General features: G+C 30.3%; 1 protein-coding gene across 2 annotated transcripts in view; it reads right to left on the bottom strand.

Annotated features, from left to right (window-relative positions):
- The window catches only part of LOC126840955 (alkaline phosphatase-like), a 96,884-nt gene that overhangs the window by 46,903 nt on the left and 26,659 nt on the right, over window positions 1-23,322 (bottom strand). For both annotated transcript variants that reach the window (XM_050577057.1, XM_050577058.1), the window contains exon 3: window positions 13,999-14,222. In XM_050577057.1, coding sequence (XP_050433014.1) covers window positions 13,999-14,222 — 224 coding nt within the window. The remainder of the gene's footprint in view (window positions 1-13,998; window positions 14,223-23,322) is intronic.

Below are 23,322 nucleotides of genomic sequence, written 5' to 3' on the forward strand. Positions count from 1 at the left end.
TCATACATTTTGAATAATAATTTAACCAATGTATTATATGGTTAGACGGGTGATCAGAAATATTTATATTTAACGTTATCTGTCCCTGTTTCTACATTTATGTTAATCTGAAAAATCGCACCCATGGGAGCATTTCCGAAAAATTAAATTATACTCGGATGCATAATAAAAACATGTGAATATTGATTAATTTTTTTAGGTAAACAATACGTCTGGAATTACAATAGAACTACCTAGTAGTCATTTCCGGGCGGTAGAGCTGTTATTTGGTCGAAAATATTTATTGTTGCTCAAGTTAAATGACATAAAACTGTTTATCGAGGTATGTATAATATATTCTTAAAAAACGTGATGGTTCATTTTTTTGTCTGACAAATATTTTTTAAAAAAAGCTTAAGAGTGTAAAGATTTGTTTCTTATAAAATCTGTTAAATATTCGAATTGAATTACATGTTCGATTAATTTGAGTTAAGATATTTCATGGATTGTGCCGATGTAATTAATTTCAAGTAAGCAGCGTTATACAGCATTTAAAATAAACACAATTTGACCGGATATGTTATAAAAAAAAGTTTATCGTACTCAACCAGAACAAAGTTTTTTACCACTTTAATTTTTAACTATCTAAGATCATAAAGAAAACCATAATTTGTGTATGGTTTATGTATAATTTTTTAGTGAAGGAAAATAAACAATTTTCAGAACCGAGTTTCGTTCACATATTTTATATAATATATATTTATATGATGGTTTCTTTTATAAATACTACATGTTTTAGTATTATGTAATTATATATAAATAATAATAATTATTTAACAAAATGGTCTTTAATTTAAATATTTTCTACAGACTTTTCTTTTTATTGCAGATATCTGTCTTGTTTAGTGATTGACGATTGTACATGCTTTTCGACTTATAATGAATATGTCATATTTTATCAAATCTCTTAGTCTCTATTTAATATTACCTGTTATACGTTGATACATGATATTATATAGATATGAAATTATTATTGGAACGGCTTTGTTTGGATATTATTCAAATTTGTTCGCCATGATTAAGCCATAAATAATAATAATAACAATACAGCGTTTATCATAATTGAAAATCGTAACCATTATAGTGTACCTATAGTGTCCCTCTTTTAATTTAGACGATTTCGGTTAAAGCGTTATAGCAATCGCGTTTACACGTGCAGAACGATGCACGTGTAAACTTAACTATAGATTATTCAATACATAATATATATTACATTATAAACACAGTATAACGGGAACTGCAGTCGAGTATTAAATTCTACTAACATTAATACCGAATAAAGGGGATAATTAACAAGAAATCAGACGAGTCACGCGGATCGAACGACATATCACAGAAACTTACATACGTTGCATATTAATAGTGTTGTTAAATGAAAGTTGACATAGCACATGTTTTTAAAAAATGACACAAGTAAAAAAAAAATCGTATTTTCCTTGACGTATGCAAAAACTGCATTGAATAATTTTTTTCTCGGCGTCTATACAAATTGGAAAACTTATTGGCTATGTAAATGTCACTTAACATGTTTTCGAAATTTGCTCAGAACATTAACATTTGACTTTGGTCACTTTAGGAACACTTGTGCGATATAAGTATAAAAAAAAAAATGATGATATATTTGATGTATCGTAAGAGAGATATGGTCCAAGACCGGGATAAATGGCGGCGTGATTGGCGGCAAAACATCTTGGAGTGTTGTAAAGGCCAAAATAATAATAATAAGATAAATTATATCTGGGGGACAATTTAATTAAAGTAATAGAATGTACGAATAATGATTGTCACAAATGAATTAACGAAAATTGTATATTAAAATAAAGATCAATATTTCCGTTTCCGATTTTCATTTTTTTTTTTTTTATTGCCAAAGTCAACACGATGTTACAATATTAGGTATATATCGTTTCAGTACAATACTTATTTGTATTGCAATAATGCAATATTATAATTTATAGTGCGCTACGCGATTACACAAATGTTCTTATATTTGTTGTATACATAATGTTATTGTACGCGGGATAAATATTGTATTATTAAAATAAATAACAACCTACTAGTATTAGCGTTAAATCGTAGTAATTTAGCAATTGAAATGAAAAACACCATCGCGTTGCACAATCGATCATATTATTATTATTAACTCTGACTCGTGTAGGTGAAAAATAAAGCGAACGCCACCGCCAAGACCAAATGCCGGCCGGTGACAAATGTATACAGGAAGTTCAATTTCGCCGGTGTCGGAAAATTACTCTTACAATTTTTTATTTTTTTAATAAAACCAACACTTTTTAAAACGCACCGAGCCGTAACTGTTCGCAAAATGGCAGCCTCCTCTACAAGGGGACATTTTCATAAGCAGCCATGTTGTATTGAGTTCAGTGTATCTTCATTAGGCGCTGTTCTTATTGACTATCTCACACACCGGACGTCTACAGCCGTCGGAATGTGATTAGAATGCGCACCATAATAATATATTGTACGGATTTTGTAGTTGGGAAATCGAATTCGTTTTATTGCCGTTCGTCCTTTGCGAAGGTAAACATTTAGTACTGTTTTTTATATTATGTTTAACAGTTGTAAAGTTATTTATTGGGACCCAATGCACGAAAATTTATTGTCCCGTGATTCTGATAGTTTCGGACATTAATTGGAAAGTATAAAGTCCGTTTTATACACAACAAATCGAGGTTGACAATAAAAGCAACAAGAAAAAAACATTAAATTTATTGAATTAGAAAAAAACCACATCTGTTTTACTTTTTAATTAGGTTCTTCTTCATACTGCGCGTCTCTCCGGACGTTTTCAATTAATTACTTTCAAGCATCTATAATAGCGATTGACAATTTTTTTTTTTAAATGTTTTTTCCTTCAAAAAACACGTTTATTTTTAACACCCCCCAATGTAGTAAAATGTCCAATCGGTATGACGTGGTGATTTTCGGGATACCTACTCTTATTTTAATCTCGATTGGAATTTTCCAATAGAAAACAAGTTTGTATACATTTTTAACATCGACTGTGTCTTAAACTTGTGAGTATGAGTACTAAAACAGTAAATACGCCAATATTTAGTTTATTACCAGTATTGTTTTATTAGTTTTTTACTTAATCTGCGTTAGTGGAATGATCAATAAATTCTACGTTTGTTTTTTTCCCTTTAAAAACAAAAGCCCAGTATGTTTTTCTTTATTTTTCGTTTGATTCTTTCGGACAAGCTCGGATTAAATGGAGGAGACCCTACAGCTATTTACATATTTTTTTTGTGTTCAAAAAAAAAGTATAAGCTACACGCAAAAATAATTGGAGATGGTCCAAATTGGGGTTCCAAAGTTTGGTTTGAAAATCCACAAAGCCCGTCTTTTATATTTATTATAAACATATCCTTAAACAAAAAGGTCAACAGAAACATGGAATTTTAGACTGTACAACTTTATTTTGAAATTATTATTAGATGTCTATACAAGGAGTAAAAGGAAACAGTAGACAATTTTTTTCAATCGCAAGTTTTACGGTGTCTACTTCAGAGTCGAGCAGTGTTATTTTTTATCACTTTTTTTAAATCACTTATAAGTTTTAGTCCATTTATATAATATAAGAAGTTGGCACATACAATCATAATATATTTTTCTCTTTTTCTATACAACTGCTTTTGTTTAAATGCGAAAAATGTTGTGATTGATTGAGCACTCAGTGTTTGTTTTCAGCTCTAATGCGCAATAAATAATAATCGTGTTTTGTCGGAGTACCTATACGGAGTGTATTCGAAGTTTGGATTATATTGTATTTACCAAGTAACTTAATGCAAGAACGGTTATGCATATTGGTGAATATATAGATTTATTGACATAATCATCAATATTGCGATGAAAATGCGAGGATTGACACACGTCAACGCATCTACAATTTTTCTTGTTTACATAATTACTATTGTTTCCACAAAAATACATTTTTCCTCCCAAAAAATTTGAATCACAAAATATTTTTTCCTGCCCGAGACGATTATTATCTTACTTTCGGTTTCTTAAAAATTGTCAGTACTTGTATTTATTAAAAACAATGGAATAATTATATTTATCTATTATAAAAACAAAGTTCCATAATATACCCTATACCGCTATAGTGTATTATTATTACAGTTGTAATAATTTTTTAAACAATGCTCTATATTTACTTTTTCATAATTTATTTTCAGATTTTCCGGTTTGCTTAAAATATGACAATTATTGTAATTCATAATATACTCAAAACCTCTCCAAGACGAATTTTGAACAAACCGGAAAATTGTATAAGACACAATTAGTGAATGGTCTTCCAAAACATTGTTCGATTCAAACTTGTATTTATACATTTGTTATAAATAATATATTATCTAATAAATTTGACACAATACAATTTAACACATCTCCAGTACATTAATTGTATTTGAATAAATTCATTAACAAAATGTATTTTACCAGACACCTTTTTCTTCGTTTTTTTTTTATGGATAGTACTTTTTATGCTTATTACGAATCAGCAAAAATGTTGCCTAACTCCTACTTATTTTAAAAGTTTTGGACATTTAAATGTCGCGTACAAACTTTCTCAGATTCATAATCAGCATGAAAAGTACTATCGATAAAAAAACGAAGAAAAAGGCGTCCGGTAAAATAGATTTATACCATTTGAATTGTGATAAATAGTATTCATAATAAAAATAAATGTAGTAACGATTAATTTGTATTTATTTTTTACAACTGCTTACAATCATTAATTACCAAATAAACTTTTAATTTTCAACTTAAATTAAAATTAGCCAACACTGTTTACTGGCGAAGATAGGCTGAACTTTTGTTACCAGAATAATATATAAAAATAGGCCCAAAGCTATTTCCAAGTATTCGGGACTGACTCGAGGGAGACTTCGATCATACGTTTTATTTTTTTGAACCTTGCAAGATGTAATCAATATTCAAATAAGTATAAAGAGCATATTATATTATATGTTTAAAAATTCAAGCATTAATTTTCATGAATAATATGTTAAATAATCATGCCTATATTACTGTAGCTATTGATATATTTTTAGATTTTCTTGTAGTTTTTAATCAGGGGAAAAATGTAAAACTATTATTTATTAGTACTGGTATTACAATAATTGTTTGGTCGTTGTATATATTGGTATATGTTGAACAGCGAACATATAGTATATTATAAATATAGAAACAGCCTTCCCACAAAGGCCCTACCGGGATTTGCCTTGTAACCCGATGGGCCTATCCGCCCATGTTTTCTGGCTAGGTTAAGTAAAACAAATTAGGTTTTGTGGAAGATCGGTCGTTTTCTATTTGTACTTTAGCTTATTAGGAAATTGATACTTATTGAAAAGCTTAAGGACTACACGAGGTGGGACTAGGGAGGGGGGAGGACTAAGTCATCGCTACTGGAAATCATTAATTATCATGTAGTAAGCATAACGTATTAAGACTGTGTTTATATGTGAGATCCTAACGGCTTAAGCCCTTTCTTGTAAAAATCGTCCCTGTAGCAGTGAACAAAATGAAAATTGATACCGATAACTGTAAAAATAAATTTAAACAGGTTCCAATTATATATATATATATATTACAATATTTTAAAGAATTTAGGGAGTACATTATTTATTCCAAAATAACGGCATTAAAGCCGTGACCGTTTTATTATTTTCTGTCTGGTAGTTAAAAAATATTACTTTTTCACAACGATTTTTTTTTTTTTTTTAATAATATCAACATAATATAATATATTACATACGTCGGGTTTGGAATAGAAATTTCGTAGATCACTATAAATCAATTATACTCGCATATTGTATAATAATAATGTTGATAATCGACGGGATATTATTTTTAAACGAATAACGTCGTATACATGAACGGTTTCGCTTTGAATAAAATATATAATAAATGAATAGAGAGATAAAGCGCGGCGAGTATTATTAAACGCGTTGGGGTCGTTAACGGCCGCTCTCTCGAACCGCTATTGTTTTCAGCTAAGTGATCTTATATTTCATTCAAAATTCTATACTCGGCCTTTAAAATAAAAAAAAAAAAATTAAAATAATAATAAAACCCCCCCGCTTTTGACTGATCTTGGAAAACAACTCGAAATATTGCCCGAGCGCACAATGTGTCAAATTTTGCGTTAAACGATTTGAGTGATTGCGATAACTCATTGTAGCAGCTCATTTAACTGTGATAATAATTAAGACCAATACAACGCTGTTTGCCGCATACATTTTAACACCGTTTTAGTAGCGGCTTGACGATTCGATCGATTTAAATGCAAATTATGGTATTATTATGGTTGCATTTTTAATTATAGCGTGTCACAATGGAAAAGGGCGCCGGGGTCAACTGCTAAAAATAACATATTTTACATATTTCATAATATAATACACGTGGAAACGTTGCGATGGTCTCACAAAATGGATTACAGCATCCGAACAATTTCTCGGAATAGCTTGTTATAACAGTGCGCTGTGCGAGTTTTTTTTTGGTAATCAATTTTTTTCATTTCAAAGCACACGGTACTCTAATAATATTCAAAAATTATATCAATATTTTTTTTCATCACATTGTTATATTAAACACGGCAAAGTTGTGTTTTATATGATAAGACACTATTTAAAATTTTTTTTTTTTTAATTTATGAACTTCAATTTAAAGTTGTTTTGCATTACAGTGGTTTTTATTTCCAATTATTATCCTATTTCAGCATAATGTGAATTTTTTTTATCATGATTGTGAGATTGGGCAATAATTTAATTTTCTGATATTACAATATGTTCAACCCTAATAAACGCTAACAAAAATTCACTGTAAAAGATTACCCGAGGGCATTTTTATTTAAACAGTCAACGATTTCATAACAAATGCTGTTGAGTTATCATAAAAAAAAAAAAAAACTGAAAATATAGTTTATAACATAGGGTAACGGCACCAGTGATTGGCACTAACCCAATTTTTGGAAATATAGTAGCTTTTTTTTTATATATCCGATAGAATATCAAAATATTTTATATCGTTGAGTATATACAAAATTAATCGAAAATAAATGTAAATCGTTTATTTTTTAATTTAAATAAATTCTTAGTATTTATATATATATATTCTTAAATTAATTCTAGTCTTTAAAAATATTAAAGTATTGCTAGAAATCGGGATGGAAAAATCAAAGAAAAATCAAAATCATATTATATATTTTTAAAGGAAACTCAAAACGTGAACTGACTATACAGTTCCGGGAAATAACGAAAAATTATTATACAAAAATGCTGTGTATAATCCATTTTACTCGTAATATAATTTACAGTCAATCAGTACAAAAGAAGAAATGCCTACTTATACACATTTTATATTTATATTGAATCTGATTAATACCATTGTGGCATTTATAAAGGAATCTCAGACGCAAATACCTTTTTTTAAAAATAAAAGTATAATGGAGTAATACAGACAGAATCGACTATCACTTTCCAAACGAATAATATATTATATAATATTAAAAATTACTTTTATAAAAATATATTCTACAAATCCGTAAGATATTAACGTAATACATGTTTATCCATATAGATCCGTTACCAAATAATTTTTACCGTTGTTAAATCCCAAGAATGTGTTGTTTCGGTTCACATAAGCAAAATATGTAATTAAAAAATATTTAATATTACATAAATGAATAATATTTTGTTTTGTGTTATTTGAAAAATTAATTAAAACATAAGTATTGTCAAAATATGGTTTATTGACAACTGAAAGTAAAAAACAATAAAATATATATTATATTATTGAATTCTAAAAGCATTCAACTATACGGCTATTCAGAAAATGTGCGCATTACATAAAATGACTTTATGACAATAGGCTTTTGGCCCTCAGGATAGTATATTTTATATATATATATATATATATATATATGCGTGTGTTTGTATGTGGATAATTAATTAAATCTTATTTTATTGACTGAAGGCGCTCTTCGACGCTTTAAAAGCTTACTGACACCCGTCATAAATACTCGGAAACGATCCTCACACCAAAAGCAGTGACAGAATAGATATGTGTATTATAAATAAGGACTGAGAATATCGCGAGCCTTATAATATTATCCCTCTCGAAATGTCTGGGGGTTAAGAATCAAATCGATTCTTTGGCCGTTATTAAAGCCAAGTGGAATTTTCTGAGTAAATGGACCGCATTGAGCATTTAGGTTGTATGTACACAAGTCACAGCCAGAAATGAGTGGGCGAGTGTGTGTTGGTAAATCGTACGTTATTAAATTTTCAACAGCGACGGTCACATATTATATTCATTCATGAATGCAATAAAAACGTTTTCGATGGTTATATTATAGTCCTGGCGGATTATGCTACATTGTAAAATAGTTTTCGGTATAACAATACAACGAGAGAAACTGGTGTTGAAACAATTTCAAAATATAACTTTGATGTCGCAAGTAAGATTTTTCTTGGACAACTTATTTATGGTGTTATAGCTCGCGTGACGGAACTTGCCGTACATTAGCTGATCTGAGAGAGCTCCTCGTTAGATTAAAAACAATTACACATTCTTTCTGTGATATTAAACTCGAAAAATATTAATGATTTTTGACGTTTCAACGTCTCAAAAAAAAAAAAAAAAATATATACATGTATATTTTGAGAAACAATCTATATATTTTTTTTTTTGATCGACTTTAGCCTTCATTTTTAAAGACGCTGTTCTACGAAATCGTTGAGTGTTGATTTTAAGTTCTTAGTTTGTTATACACAGTAAAATTTGCCCGCGGGAGATTTATGGCGAATTCTGTCAAAAGAGTATTACAATAATAATTTAAGATGCGAAAAAGCTGTAAATGGGGTATTATAACCGACACTAAAAACCAAAATCTTAATTCCGACATTACCAAAAGAAAAAACCAAAAAAAAAAAACCACGGATTTGTCACGTGCAAGAAATTAGGTTACATTAAACGATTTTTTTTTCCACTAGAATCTGGCATTTTAATAAAAACGATAATACTCATAGTCAAGCTGTAAGAGTGAGCATCTTTTAAATACTACATTTAGAGTTTGAATTTATGAAAACAACGCCACGACGAAGGTAATATTAATCAAAGATCATCATTTTAAAAGGTAACTCGTAATAAAATGGCGTTTTTCTTCGCAAGTCGCAAACTTGACCGTGGAGGAATAAAAAAAGAAAATAATAATAAACTCTGCAAGTATTTTTACAAAATATTTGTTCAAGACTGTTGTTTATTTATTTAAGTTGTATATTTTACTACTTTTATTGGTCTCCTTGCCGAACGACGTGAGCACACAACAGCGGTCGGTATAATAATTTGTTTTTCACGTTGCCACTTGCGGAACTCGTGAGTACACATAATTATCGTCGCCTTTGTTTAATCTTTCCACAAGACTTCGGGATCGATATCATGGCGAACAACACTTTAAAAACTACACCTATATAGGTACCTGGAAATCGGATAACAATATGTACTGGGTACCTTTTTTTTTGTAACAATATTAACGGGATCAATTCCCTATGCGCGGAATCGTGGATTAGAGGATTCCCATATAAAACGCCTTTGCATTAGCGTGATTAAACTTGGCAATCTCGGTACGGATTATATGTGAGCCATGTGTCAGCGTGACCGAGACGGCGGTCGATCCGCGATGGACTACTTGGGTTACTCGGTAATTAACTTTTGGACTAGTCCGGTGAACCGTGACGACGGCGATGGTCCCCGATCTTGGCCTTGGTGTCTTTGGGTATACATATGTGGGTAAGTATCGCGAAAATGTCTCGAATATGTCGGTCACGAGATCGGGAAATGTATTTTACACAAGGTATGTTCGACAACGCGCCATGGAATTTTAAAATGCAAAATAAATGTATATTTTTTTGGCGACGCCGAGCAGGGATAACCACCGCACCGCACCGCTGGAATAGGGTAAAAAACGTGACGGTCGAACAAATATCACGAATTCCGAACACCATTCGCTCGAACAAACAGAAGACTATCCGGAGGGGACCGATCGGGAAATGTGAATTCGGGATGCGGCACTTGATTCGTATCACAAGTACTCCGGAAGAAGCCTCTATTAAACACGGCGGCCCACACGATATAGTGACCGTGTAAAAAATGTCTTATCGAGTGTCTAAAAAATGAAGGACCAGTAAAATAATTCTGCATAATTCTGTTTAAAATACCTAAACGAACCAACAGTAGTTCTGTTCGGTCTTGCTATCAGAAATTCTGGAAATCATAAAATGTACCTTTACTAAGGTAAATTTACTTCTTGGTACGTTTTAATATCTACTATAAATTACTTTTACAGTAGCAATGTACAATTGCAATTTTACAATAGATTCCACCCAAATCGCAGTGTTTGATCAAATACAGAATCATTTTGATCTTGTATATTATGTCCTCCGGAATTTTAAAATGTACCTACTTTTTAATTCAGTAGACCGATTTCTTTATGTACACACTTTAAAGATTAGAAAAAGCCAGATTAGCAAAAGCCAAAAGCTGAAAATAATTACTCATTTGTCTTTTATAAAATCGATAAAGATTTAAACATTTGTAAATATATTTTGTATCTTTTCATACGACTTATTTTAATTTCCCAAAAATTAGCTCGAAGATTATCAAATTACATGGGAAAACGTTTAGGAAATAATACTTTTTCCCTCAGAATGACTTTAGCCGATCAAATTGATAAATTACAGCTACTTTGAATGAACGGTTCAGTTGTCTATAGTTTCCGCAATCAATCAACTTCAAATTCATATTTTCATTTTATTATTATGATGATGATTTTGACGATAGAGGTCGCCCAAATTGGTATTTTAACGATAACATACACGGTGTATGTATGTAGCCCGTACACCGTACATAATTATATTTGAAAAAAAAAATACACACTATGTTTTTACGCTTTGCGCGTTATTTTAAAAATGCAATATCATATACTAAGGTTTTCGTGTATTCAATATTTTATTTATTGGACTTTTTAAAATTGTTGATATCATTTTTTTAACCATTATTTTATTCGGCGCACCCTTCAATTTCAATCTACATCGTAAAACAAATAACGTTTGTGCAATCTTATTTTTTAGATCAAAGAAAAATAAATCATTTTTTATTAATTTAATATACAAGCATATTTTCAGTTAGACGATACATTCAAAAAAGGTATACGATTTTTTATTTTCGAAAATGCACAATTTTTACACATGAACAGTATTAAAATACTTTTCATTTCTATGTGCTCTCTTTTTTTTTTTTTATCATAAAATAAGTGTTGTATAAAAAAAAAATATCAAAGCCAAAAACCTGTATACAAATTTCGTATACGCTTAAACGGATTAAATTCGAATAACGCAAAATCGAATAGTTTAAAAATAAACAAAGTGAAGGTTAGCTGTGCAGTTTTATTCTCATACTACTTATTTTTAAATAAATATTGCACTTATAAACAATTGTAAATGTTGTAGCTATATCTTAGATGAAGTGAAATACCTACATAAAAAAAACACATTGTCAAAAACAATTCCTACTCAACTCCACATCAAAAAATAAAATATTGCGTGGATCTATTTAAACTCTTTAGTTTCTATAAGGGAGCAGAAATGATCTTGTTATGAGCTTCTTATGGTATTTCCGACAATTTTCCCTGAAATTGCTGATAACTCTTATTTTACATTAAAAAAAACAATTTTAGTAAAAGTAAGACAGCACAATAAGAATTATAGAATTTTATATTAAATATTTTTGAAGAACAATCCCCAAAAAGTTATTTTTAATTTCTAGGTAGAATTCCAGTATTAGGTATATTATGTATTCTATAGGATATTCATATTATATATATATATATATACATTTTTTGTTTTTTAATATATTATCTAAAAGAGATAGAGACGCGACTTTATTCTAGTGAACTGCCAATATTGTATTATGTTTAAATGCTAAATGACAGTCGACGAATGAAATATAAAATTATATACTTAGGATTATTATAAGACTATTATAAATTTGAATTTATAATAATAGACTCTTACCAACGACATCATTGGTAATAAGAAAATAGAATTACTAGTTTTTTTATGAACATAAATCCTAAAATCTAAGAATTACGAGTATAGCTATTTTACCGAGTTCAATTGTAATTTGACCGTTTTAAACTTCAAATAGAATATTTAGTCAGTATTAAGTATTAACTAGTGAAATTGGCGTAAGACGTTATGATTAAACGAAATTCTTAATGAATTGACGGGAAGTTTATAGTTATCTAGTGAGGTATGTCTACGACAATATTGCTCATTTGAATAGATTATATTAATATATACATTTTACACGTGCATATATTATGGTAAATACCCATGTACCTCTGCATACACATAGAAGTGCCTTATGTATTCTGATTCATCTCAATTCTCATATTGGTGATGAATCGACGCAAAATTAAATGGATATATTCGACACAGAATTTGTATTAATTTCGTCACATATAACTTTTCCATTCATTTCCGATATTTAAAAAGGGAAAATTTGCTTATAAGAAATGGTTATATAGTATTATTATCATAAACAGTCGAACTGTTCTTAAATTGGCAAGGGCTAATAGGCTAAATGGGCTAATATTTATGATTTATGCCGTCATCAATAGATCCAAAGTTGTCAATGATATTCGGGTGTAAGGTTGAGTCGTTTAAAAATGCAATTTTCCTAAAGTCTTTCGCGAACATTAAAAAAACTGCTGTTTAGTTGCAATGTGTCACTCGAAAAACATCCCAGTAAGTTTAGCCATTTTTAATCTTTGGCACCTTTTATAACAAGAAAAAAAAATCAATTAGCTATGGCAAAGACTCCCTTCCACGCTCTAAGGACATCCTTACTTTTAAGTTTAACTTAATTTTTTTTTTAAACCGGCAGCTTCGAGATTCCAACGTTGATTTTGAACTTTGCTTATTAAATTTAAAATGTGTACAATGCGTTTTACAAAAAATGTTGAACATTAAATATATTACAACCAATATAAAAAAATGCCATTGTAATTTTTTTTAATTAAAAGTAACCCCTTTTAAATAACGTAATACTTCCGCAGGTACTGTAACATAAACAATGTATAGGGTCACCAAAATTCTAAACATAGTTTATAAATAGTAAAAAAAAAAAAAGAAAAAAGATAATTAAATATTAATTGAGTTATATAAAACGTTATTCTGATTTTATTAATGGATAATTAAAAAACAAATGTGTACCTACTCAAAACATATTTTGGCGATAATTGAAATTTGAATTGTATAATACATTAACGTTATTAACATCTATTTCAATTAAAACAAGAAAAGAATCAAAAGGAGGCAAGTAATTAAAAAAAAAAATGTTACAAGAGAGTAAAATAAAAATTGTATTTCCGATGTGTATGATATGTATTAATCTTTTTTAAGCAAATTTCTTCAAAACTTGAATCTTTATACACAATCGTTTGCTTATAATATTCATTATATTGCTCTGTACTGTATTGTAATCTAGGAGGCAATATTAATAAATAACAATATTATGCTAAATGCAAAGCTACCACTTACTTCTTTGCAACTCTCGGCGAATGAGATCTTATCCGTGTATTAAATGTATAAAATTTAATTAATTTTTGAATTTCAAACGACCACAAGTCCATAGAGTATAACGCACGGAAAAAAACAAAATAAGAAACTTTTATCTTTTTTTTTGTAGAAAAAACATATTATCAAAAGATTTAAAACTCTTTTGTAAGCACAACGTAGTGCATATTTTCGAATTGCCTTAAAAATAAAACAGCCGTTGTTTACAATACATTGCGGTATCGCAGTTTGTCATTGCTAACAGTCACTAATAGGATTATTTAACAGGAAAATCGTGTTTCCTCATAATGATCCATCTTACCTTGGCCATTGCAACTGCGGGGAAAGTGTCCCACAGTAATTCTTCTTCTTCGCCCTGGTTGCCTCGGCGTTGACCTTTGAATATCCTGGATGCAGTCAGAGTGGACGCACCCATACCGTCGCCGACCAGGAACACAACGTTTTTCGCTCGGCCTAGTTTCCCGTCGAAACCAGCCAGACGTTTGTTCAGAGCCGACCGAGCTTCCTCGTACCAATAGTCACGTTCTGGAAAGCATCCCGTTAATAATTATTATTTAATTTACCAACAGGCAGATGTGTAAAAATACAGTATTTTTTTGTTTTTCAGTTGTATGACACTTGTCTATTGCGGGTATTTTTACTACAAATGATTAATGTCAATATCCATGACTTATGAGAACCTAAGTCTATAATAATTAGTACTACAATTTAATACTACAATTTATAATAAATTTTCAATAGTTCAAAATTAAAAAAAAAACATTATCTATCGTTTAGCACGATAACATTAGTTGTTGATACAGACTACAACATAATACATTTGTTAAATTGTATTTTTAAAATTATACCAACACTATTTATAAGTTATATGCCCAGTCTCCATAAATAAAGTAAGTGATTTTTAAAAGTGTAAATTTGTTTTAATAATAGTAATTGTTGCTATTGCAAAAAATACCTAATTATACTACAGAAGCAACGGTAAAATCGAATAAACATAAACGTATATCTTTCTTCATTTTTGATTGAAAATTCGAGATTGAATTTAAACAATTACGTTTATATTGACCGTAGTTTTAAAATTATTTATTTTAAAAAGAAAATATTTTATATTATGATTATCTACTACTGGTTCTTCCAAATTCATTAAAACTTCTCTCCGGAATTGTTCTTTGATTATCATATTATTATCATCATGTTGTGGACGTGAATCAATTAATATTTTATTCACGCTCACTTCTCCTAGTAATATATCATCCTCTGTGGGTGAAATTAGAACTTTAGCAATTTTGACCCATATGCAAATTTGTAATTAATATCAGTAATTCACGCGTATAGTTTAACTATAATTAATACATTTATTCACGTATTAATTATTAATTTCGACATTAAAACTTTACAACTTTACAGATTACCGATTACCAGACACGAGTATTGCTCTATTAGTTTTTCTATCAGCTTAATTGTATTTTTTTTATTATATTATGACATTACAATTATTATGCTAAAATATACATAAATAAATAAAATATTATTATTAATTGGTTTGAATTTTTTGGGATCAGAATATATATTAACCGTTAAGTTGAAATAATTTCGATAATATTATATGGTATACAGTTCAATAGAAAAAGTCCAAGACAGTCAAGGACCGTCACTAAAAAAAATTGCATAACATAAAAAGTTTACAATTCATAAAATATTAACGCGGTGGTGTTCGTTGTGTGTGAGTAATTCGGTTCGTTAGAAAATATCTACTTCTATGTATATTTTCATATTTACCATAAAAATGACAGCTGCTTTACAATAAAGCGGGAACAGTTACGTTTTACAACGACCGGATAATAAATAACTTGAACTCTATACGACAAATGCTTGCCCTGGCTCATTGCTAGTAACGTACATATGATTCCCCGAACATTTCACATTTGCTTATTTTTTATTATTCTGTACAAGCGAGCGAGAGGTTCCATTCGCATATAACTGTGAGACTAGTTCACAGCCAAGTTATTTACAGCTATATTCCATTAAGATAATAAAACATGTCGTCGATTTAAATATACAAAAGTCTGGGTCAGTCCGACCGCACCGCTTTTCAGTGCAGTAACCTCAGTATTGTCAAAACAAAGCACTTTTTTTTTTTTTGATCCACTTCTTACACCACTCAATTTCTCTACACCGGTTTTCGTTCCTTTCAACACGGCCGGACACGACTTCTTGGCTAACTAAACTTTTACTCGTTTCAAATCTCTAATCCAGACATTGCAGCTCATCAACGTTCCCGTTTCAGCTGTTCCACACCTCGCTTCTTATCACCCACCACCACCGTGTAGTATCATTGTCGGTCATCTTGGGTCCTTTTGTGTTGTATTTCTCGACGCTATATTTTCACGCACTGCACACACAATAATTAATAGTGTTGCGGCGCACAATTTTTCGGTGTCGCTCCAAACCGAACCGAAGTTCGATTACATTGAAATGTGAGTGCACGAGCAGCTATATAACGGCGCGGCGATGGCAGTGAATATTGTATAATATTCTGTTGGATAGTGATAAAACGGTACTCGGTGCAACGATAAATCATTGCGGTATACATATATATATATATATATGGTGGACGGGAGATGAAAAACATCAGTCGCGGTGTAAAATATATATATATATATATTTAAGAGAATCCTATGTTATCTCTAAATTAATCTAGCCCCGGGGAGCATTTTTCGCCAAAGACACGTGGTCGCCTCCTAATCGATACAAACCACGCCGTGGTTAACGGTCCGACCGAGTGCCAAGTCTGAATGCAATTTCACGAAAAACCGTCACCGCCAAACGGTTTCTTTCTGCGTTTTACTATTGTCGTACAAAAGCCCTGGGCCGGGCTATGAAAGAAAAAAACAACGCGAACACCCGTTAAATGTATTGTTAAACAACCGCCAGACGATCGCGTGCCCCCGCAGCGTTTTAAGTAATAATATCTTATATCATATTGATATTATCATAACCAAGCACGACCAATGTGACTATAGAGGTGGTATGTATTTCGTTTACCACCGGGTCGTTTCGGCAGGAACTGCTTAGGAAACATGGTAATATAAATAATAATATAGGAAACGGTAGTTCCAATAATAAAATTATGTAAACGAGACTCGGGCCATTTATCCCGTTAGTCGTCGTCCGTTCCGTACGCGCGACATAGGTACAAATAATAATAATGCAGTAATTCGGCTGTACCAGTTTGGTGCCCAACAGGTCAAGACACCGTGCGATTCCGGTGAATTAAATTTCCATGGCAATTTTGGCCCGCCTATATTCTATTGTGTGTACTTCACCCGCTGGTCCGGTCGCGATCCAATCGAATTTGTACAAAAATGTGCTTTCCTCAAACTTAGTGTCGGCGAAAGTCGGTAAAAGAAATTAATGTTATTGACGGCGGAACAATTCGGCGTAATACGATAGCTGTTGGGTGTTCGTATACGTTTGCAGGCGAAATAGCTTTCTTAAGAAATAACGTACAAGAAAAGTAAAACAAATCACATGTGTGTACGAGAAACACGTGGAAACGGTCGTTCTGACAATAAAACGGAATATATGGTTATAAGTCGAAAGCGTCTGGAATAGTAACAAGGAGTAGAAAGAGCACTTTTCAAAAGAATAAAACAATTCGAGTCATTTTTAGGTCACTGTGATCCAATGTTAATGAATATTATGACTTATGAAAGCTACTGAATTCTAGAGTAATTTTCTCAAATTTCCAAGTTCAGTGGTGTATGACGTTAACATCGTTTAGTTGTCCGAGACGTGGCCCGAAATCGATTTTCGGTTTATCACATGCGTTCTATTGATTATGTCTGACAGACGAATTAAGTCTGCTCCATGAACGGTTTTAATAGAAATTAATTCCCGGACAATTATTTAAACGACAATGTCGTGGTAGAGGTTTCTGGTCGAACCAGTAAAATGCGGTTTATGCATCCCATTAAATGCACAACCGACTCAATAATAACGCATTTGATTACCTACTGCCAATTTTAACACTCGAATAATTTTAGCATGGTTGTTTGGACGTGAGTTAATAATAGTTAATAAGTTTAGTTATTGTTGTTTTAAAAAATTTTAATCGTGATTTATAAGTAAAAATATACTTTGACAAAGAAATAGTAATAGCGTACATAAGGACATACAGTATAATATTTATTATATTATAATTGAATTCGAATCCGCTTAGTAGTTTTCTTGGAATAAAAGAAATAATTATTTCTACGTTAACAACAACGTATACCATAATTTGTACTAAATATGATGTTTTTATAAGACGTTAAGAATGATCAGCAATTTGATATAACATTTGAAAGCAAGGTTTGCAAAATAACAAAATGATATTATTACACACAATATCAGCTTTTACGGTAACCAGAGATTATATTAAACTGTTTTGGAAAACGAATATAATATTATGCAACTATAAATACCACATGACGACACTATAAACAAATGATTCGACCCAAAACCGCCTTAAAGTGCTATGGCGGATGCAATGAACTTTAATGGCAACAAGTGTTACAATATTGGAATATTATAAAATATCATTTTTAGAGTCACGTTCCATATTATTGGAAACGTCTATTCACTAGTATTCAATACAATAGTAGGTATAAGCAAATAAAACGTAGATATCCTAATTAAGAGCTACTTGACTATTGACAGCTCAGACAAAGCTTTAGTTAGACAAAACTTCACAAGTCTGACGAGAGGTGTATTATTAATTTCATCCAAGTTTTATTGTACGGTCTTCTGAGAAACCATAAGTCAATACCTACGGGCTATCATACTAAACTCGCAATAACGTTCAATAATAATATGTATAGGTACATAATATAACAGTATCGTTTCTCGTTTATATTTTCTTTTATCTTTTCTAAAGAATACACAATTTATGAAGATACACACACAGCACATCACAGAGCGATAATATAATTACACGGTGTATTGCTTACGTTTAAATATTTATATAATAATAATAAAATATGTAATGTAAACAACACCGTTTTTGAAATGTGTGTGTAAGTATACCGAGTCACGTTTATGCCGACTTAAGAGCTTATTAAGGTTTACGAGGCGACGGAAAAAACGAAACACAATAAAGGCCAATCGATACGTCAATGTCCCATCTGTAATGTCATCTAATAACGTTTAATAGTGTATAAAGTAAAAAATACTGTTTTTTACTAATAATAATAAACGGACAAACCAACGGCATAAAAAGTAAATATAATATTATGTAAATTCGATGGCGATGAAAAAACGGTATTAACAAAAAAAAAAAAAGTTATAAAAACTATATTATGAATTTTTGGTCAATATTTCGCTCTCAAAATATTGGTCTACAAAAAAATACAAACGGATCTCTATAATATTTTCGACCAATCTTCAGGGAAAAAAAATTACTTACATTTGTTATGTGCTCCTAATAGTGTAACACTATAGTCTGTGTACTGTGTAATACAAGTTGTATTGCTGTTTGAAAACGTTCCAATTAATTTGAACAAATAATTATTATGTATGCAATCCAAAATATTTAGCAAAGTATATAAACCCTTGTACAAGGAGTTAAAGTTAAGGTCGACGTAGTTTCAATCTTGAGTATACAGCACTTTAACAAGTTTATTAGCCACAAACCAAAAACCCACATTAGTGTAAAATTAAAACTTCCCTAATATCGTGTTGAAGGTAAAATATTTTGTCGGTTATTGTAATAAACTATATTTTGCAGCGACTGAAACACATTGCTCAGCGGTTGAGGTAGGAATTTAGGCAGTTATGTAAAGGTTGTATATTTTATTTCGTTAGTGTGTGGCTAAAACCTTTGAAAGTGCATACATACCTGTTTATTAAAAACATGAAATATGTTTACAAATAGAAAGAGGGAGGTCTCCCGTGGCTTTTTTCAGTTTTTCATTATTATAATAATATATCGCGGAAGGGTGGAAAAATATTACACATGATTTATAAAATAAGTCGGCTAATAGTTGGCGCCACTTCAAAAAAAGAAACATGGTACCTAAAGAAAATATTTTTTTTTTTCGTAAGAGAATAAAATATAAATTTGTCCAGATCAATTATAAATAACTTCACGAGCTGAAAACATATATTTTAATACATCCATATACTTCAATTAAAACATATATATTTGTATTTATATTGATAAATATTTAAATATTTATTTCAATTCCTCCTATGATAAAATCCCAACGGCATTTGACAAACTGGTAGATCTTTAATGCGAATATGATCTGTTGGGTAGTATGGAAGACGGAAATAATAACATACAGAAACATTATTACTTTGCTTCACATCAATTAAAAACGACTTATTAAAGGTCGAGTGACAGATATAATATATTTAATGCACGAATAATCAGAATTATAACTTCCCGTTTACCCAGGTTCTAAAGTATTTGTATATACCTCTGCCATCTATTAAGTTAAAATGTAATGATATAAATTCAAATTTTATTTTATTTATGTAAATTTATAGATTAATTATTGATGTATTTTATTACTTAATTTTTTTCCACTTATTTATACGCATGACGTCATTTTTTTTTTTTTATTAACTGCGCCGTTATAATTTATTGAAGTATGTATTATTATTATTACTAGACTATGACTGGTACACTTTATTATTTATAACCTGTCTAGCGTGTATTTCATAATATTTGGTTTTTGTTTTGCAATGCACAATATAATGTTATTCACCATTGGATTATTCGCATAAACAGCGTTCATCAAATACATTTCAAAACAGCCATTCATAACCTAATCAACTGTGCCCTATAGTAGGATAATCCGAGTATTTGATCAGAGCTTTGAAATACAGTTTATATTAATTATGTTGTATATAATAATTGTAATGCAGAGATTTAACTTGTAGGCTCACTGTTATTTCATTTGTTCGATGTTCTACAAATAAAGGTTAAACGCTTTTTTCATTTTGGTATGAATAATTTAATTGTATGTAAAAAAAATTGTAAAACGTTTATGTCGTCCCAAAAGAAATAACTTAAAAACAAATTTTTTGTTGGCAATTTTTTTTTGCAAGTTCAAAATCACTTAAGCCTTTGACTACCATACTACCAATAATTTTAATCGACTTCATTTGGTTACGTTTAAAATCCCTGATTATTTTAATTTATTTTTCTTAAATATAGTGGTTGTTATACTATTATTATTAAGCGTTTTTAAAAACGTGATTCGTTAAAGATAATAATATTATTGATGCAGGCAACTTTTATAATACCTACTAATGAACCGTAATCACATTTAAATATTGTATATTATACGTATAAAATTAAACTCAAATACAATTAGTGAGCATTTAATCCTAAAATTACTCTCAACAGCGTACTGTGGGTATTTTTCGAAAGAGCACTTAGTAATGTATTCAAATTAAATTTCTGGTGCAGCATTAAACCCCCCTCGTTTTGGGATATAACGCTATAATTACACGGGAACAGATAAAATATGCTAAACGGTTAATTTATGTTAATCGCTGGTTAAAGCAGTATCTATAGGAATATCCCTTCTTATATTAATCAAAAAAAAAAAATAATCTATTTCCATAAATACACACATGTATAATATCCAATCAATAGTAAAATTATACACATTTGTATATAGTTTTTATTTTTCAATACACTGCTCAACAAGCAGTTTTAACGATTTTCATGTCAACATAAAGTTCTGTTATAACACAACATGCAGTATATTGTATTAATATGATTACATATAATACATATCTGTGATAATAATATACATAATCTGTATACCAATTCAATGTATATTTTTCTTCTTGTGTAGCTTTTACAACTTACATTATATTACTTATAACTATATATATTTTTGTGTGTGTGTAGGTTATTTCCGGATGTTCGGTTTTTAATAAGTTTTGCCCAAACGGCGGCCATATTTTCCTTTGACCCAGCGGCGGTGGTCGGCAAAAGTTTAATTTACCAGCAAACAAAAGCTCCGCCGTTTCCTTCACAGCCTTAACCAATATTAATAGAGACGTAGGTACTTTGAGTGGCAATTGCGCGTTTTCAAACTTGTTGTCTTATTGTATTACACCGTATGGTCTTTATCGGTAATTTATCCGTCACGCACATGCCCATCTTCACGTCACCTTATTTTATTTACAGCGTCGAGGCCACCTTGCAATGTATAATATCATCAGTTATTATTATTATTATTATTAATGGTACTTTGTTGCACCGTACTTTGAACTGTTACTGTGTAAACAACAGTGGACTTACGAAAGTATGTACATATAGTTCCAATATAGTGCGGTTGTAATTTGTCTCGAGTAATAAAAGTATAACAGGTATAATATTATAAGATACGGTATTCTTTTTGCTCTTTTTCTTCCGGCTATTTTGTTTTCGGCTACAAACTCGAATCTTCTATTTCGGCACGATAAGTACATTATCCGCCGGCAATCTAAAAACTTTCTCGGTCATATTGTTTTTTTGTTGTTTTTTCCCCTTAATCGAACCGCACCTATAATACCGTGGGTCATCATTTTTTATCTTCCATAAGAGAGCCGTAGACCGCTCGGTTTTCAAGAGTAAACACAATGGACGGTTTTACAATATACGAGATGTTTACAACACACAAGCACTTGATATTTTATGCATCGCAAGGTGCTGTAAGTCAATTTAAAATTTAAAACACAAATAACGCCTTATTTGATTGAAGCGGACGAATTTTATACAGTATATATATATATTTTTTACCTTTTTTTATCATAATATTTTGTAAAAAAAAATACACCTTGAATCAACTAATCTAATCTACTAAGTTAAAAGTTGGTTTAATTGTCAAAAAGCGTTATAAAAACGATTTTAATAAGCAGTCATATATAATAACAAGCATATAGATAATCATCTATATGTTATAAAATCAATGGTACTGCGTATATTTAATAGAACTATTACATTTATTATTTATAAAACTAATATACAATAAATTATTATTATGAACTTCATACATAATTATTTAACTTAGGTGTAACAACAAGGAAAACATTTTTCTTTAAAGGTCCAAAAACAAATTACGATACCGACGAATCGGTGGTTTAAGGGCGACCGTTTTAACCTTTTCAAATCTATATATTATATTCTACAAAACGGAAGTTTATTGGGAAATAATTACGGTTGAAACCCAGGGGCATCAACACAGGTATTCCGTGGTATGTTTTGCGTTGTCATCTAAATGCATTATATTCTGCCGACCCTTTCATTCTTTACCTATCCGGTATGGCACGCCCTCAAACAAGTATATTCCATTAACTTACGGCAGCGGCTGTGCCACGAACCAGGTCCATCTCAGATTACTTCTAGGTTAAACAATAATTTAGGTTTATATATAACATTAAGAAATGCGTTTTTAAAAAAAAAAATAATGTATTAATTTATCGAGGTTTTATGAAATACATATTCGACGAAAAATATTATAATAAAAAATATAGCAATGAGCATATATTTTTGAATTGTAATATTTATAAATTTCTATTTTGTAGAATAAAATAGATTAAATAATGATTCTAATACCCAAATTAGCTAAAAACAAAGTAG

The sequence above is a fragment of the Adelges cooleyi genome, unplaced genomic scaffold (assembly GCF_023614345.1).
Source record: "Adelges cooleyi isolate 19-005CV unplaced genomic scaffold, UGA_ACOO_1.1 ACOO_flye_CR_arks_rails_tigmint_CR_PRNA_376, whole genome shotgun sequence".
Lineage (NCBI taxonomy): Eukaryota > Metazoa > Arthropoda > Insecta > Hemiptera > Adelgidae > Adelges > Adelges cooleyi.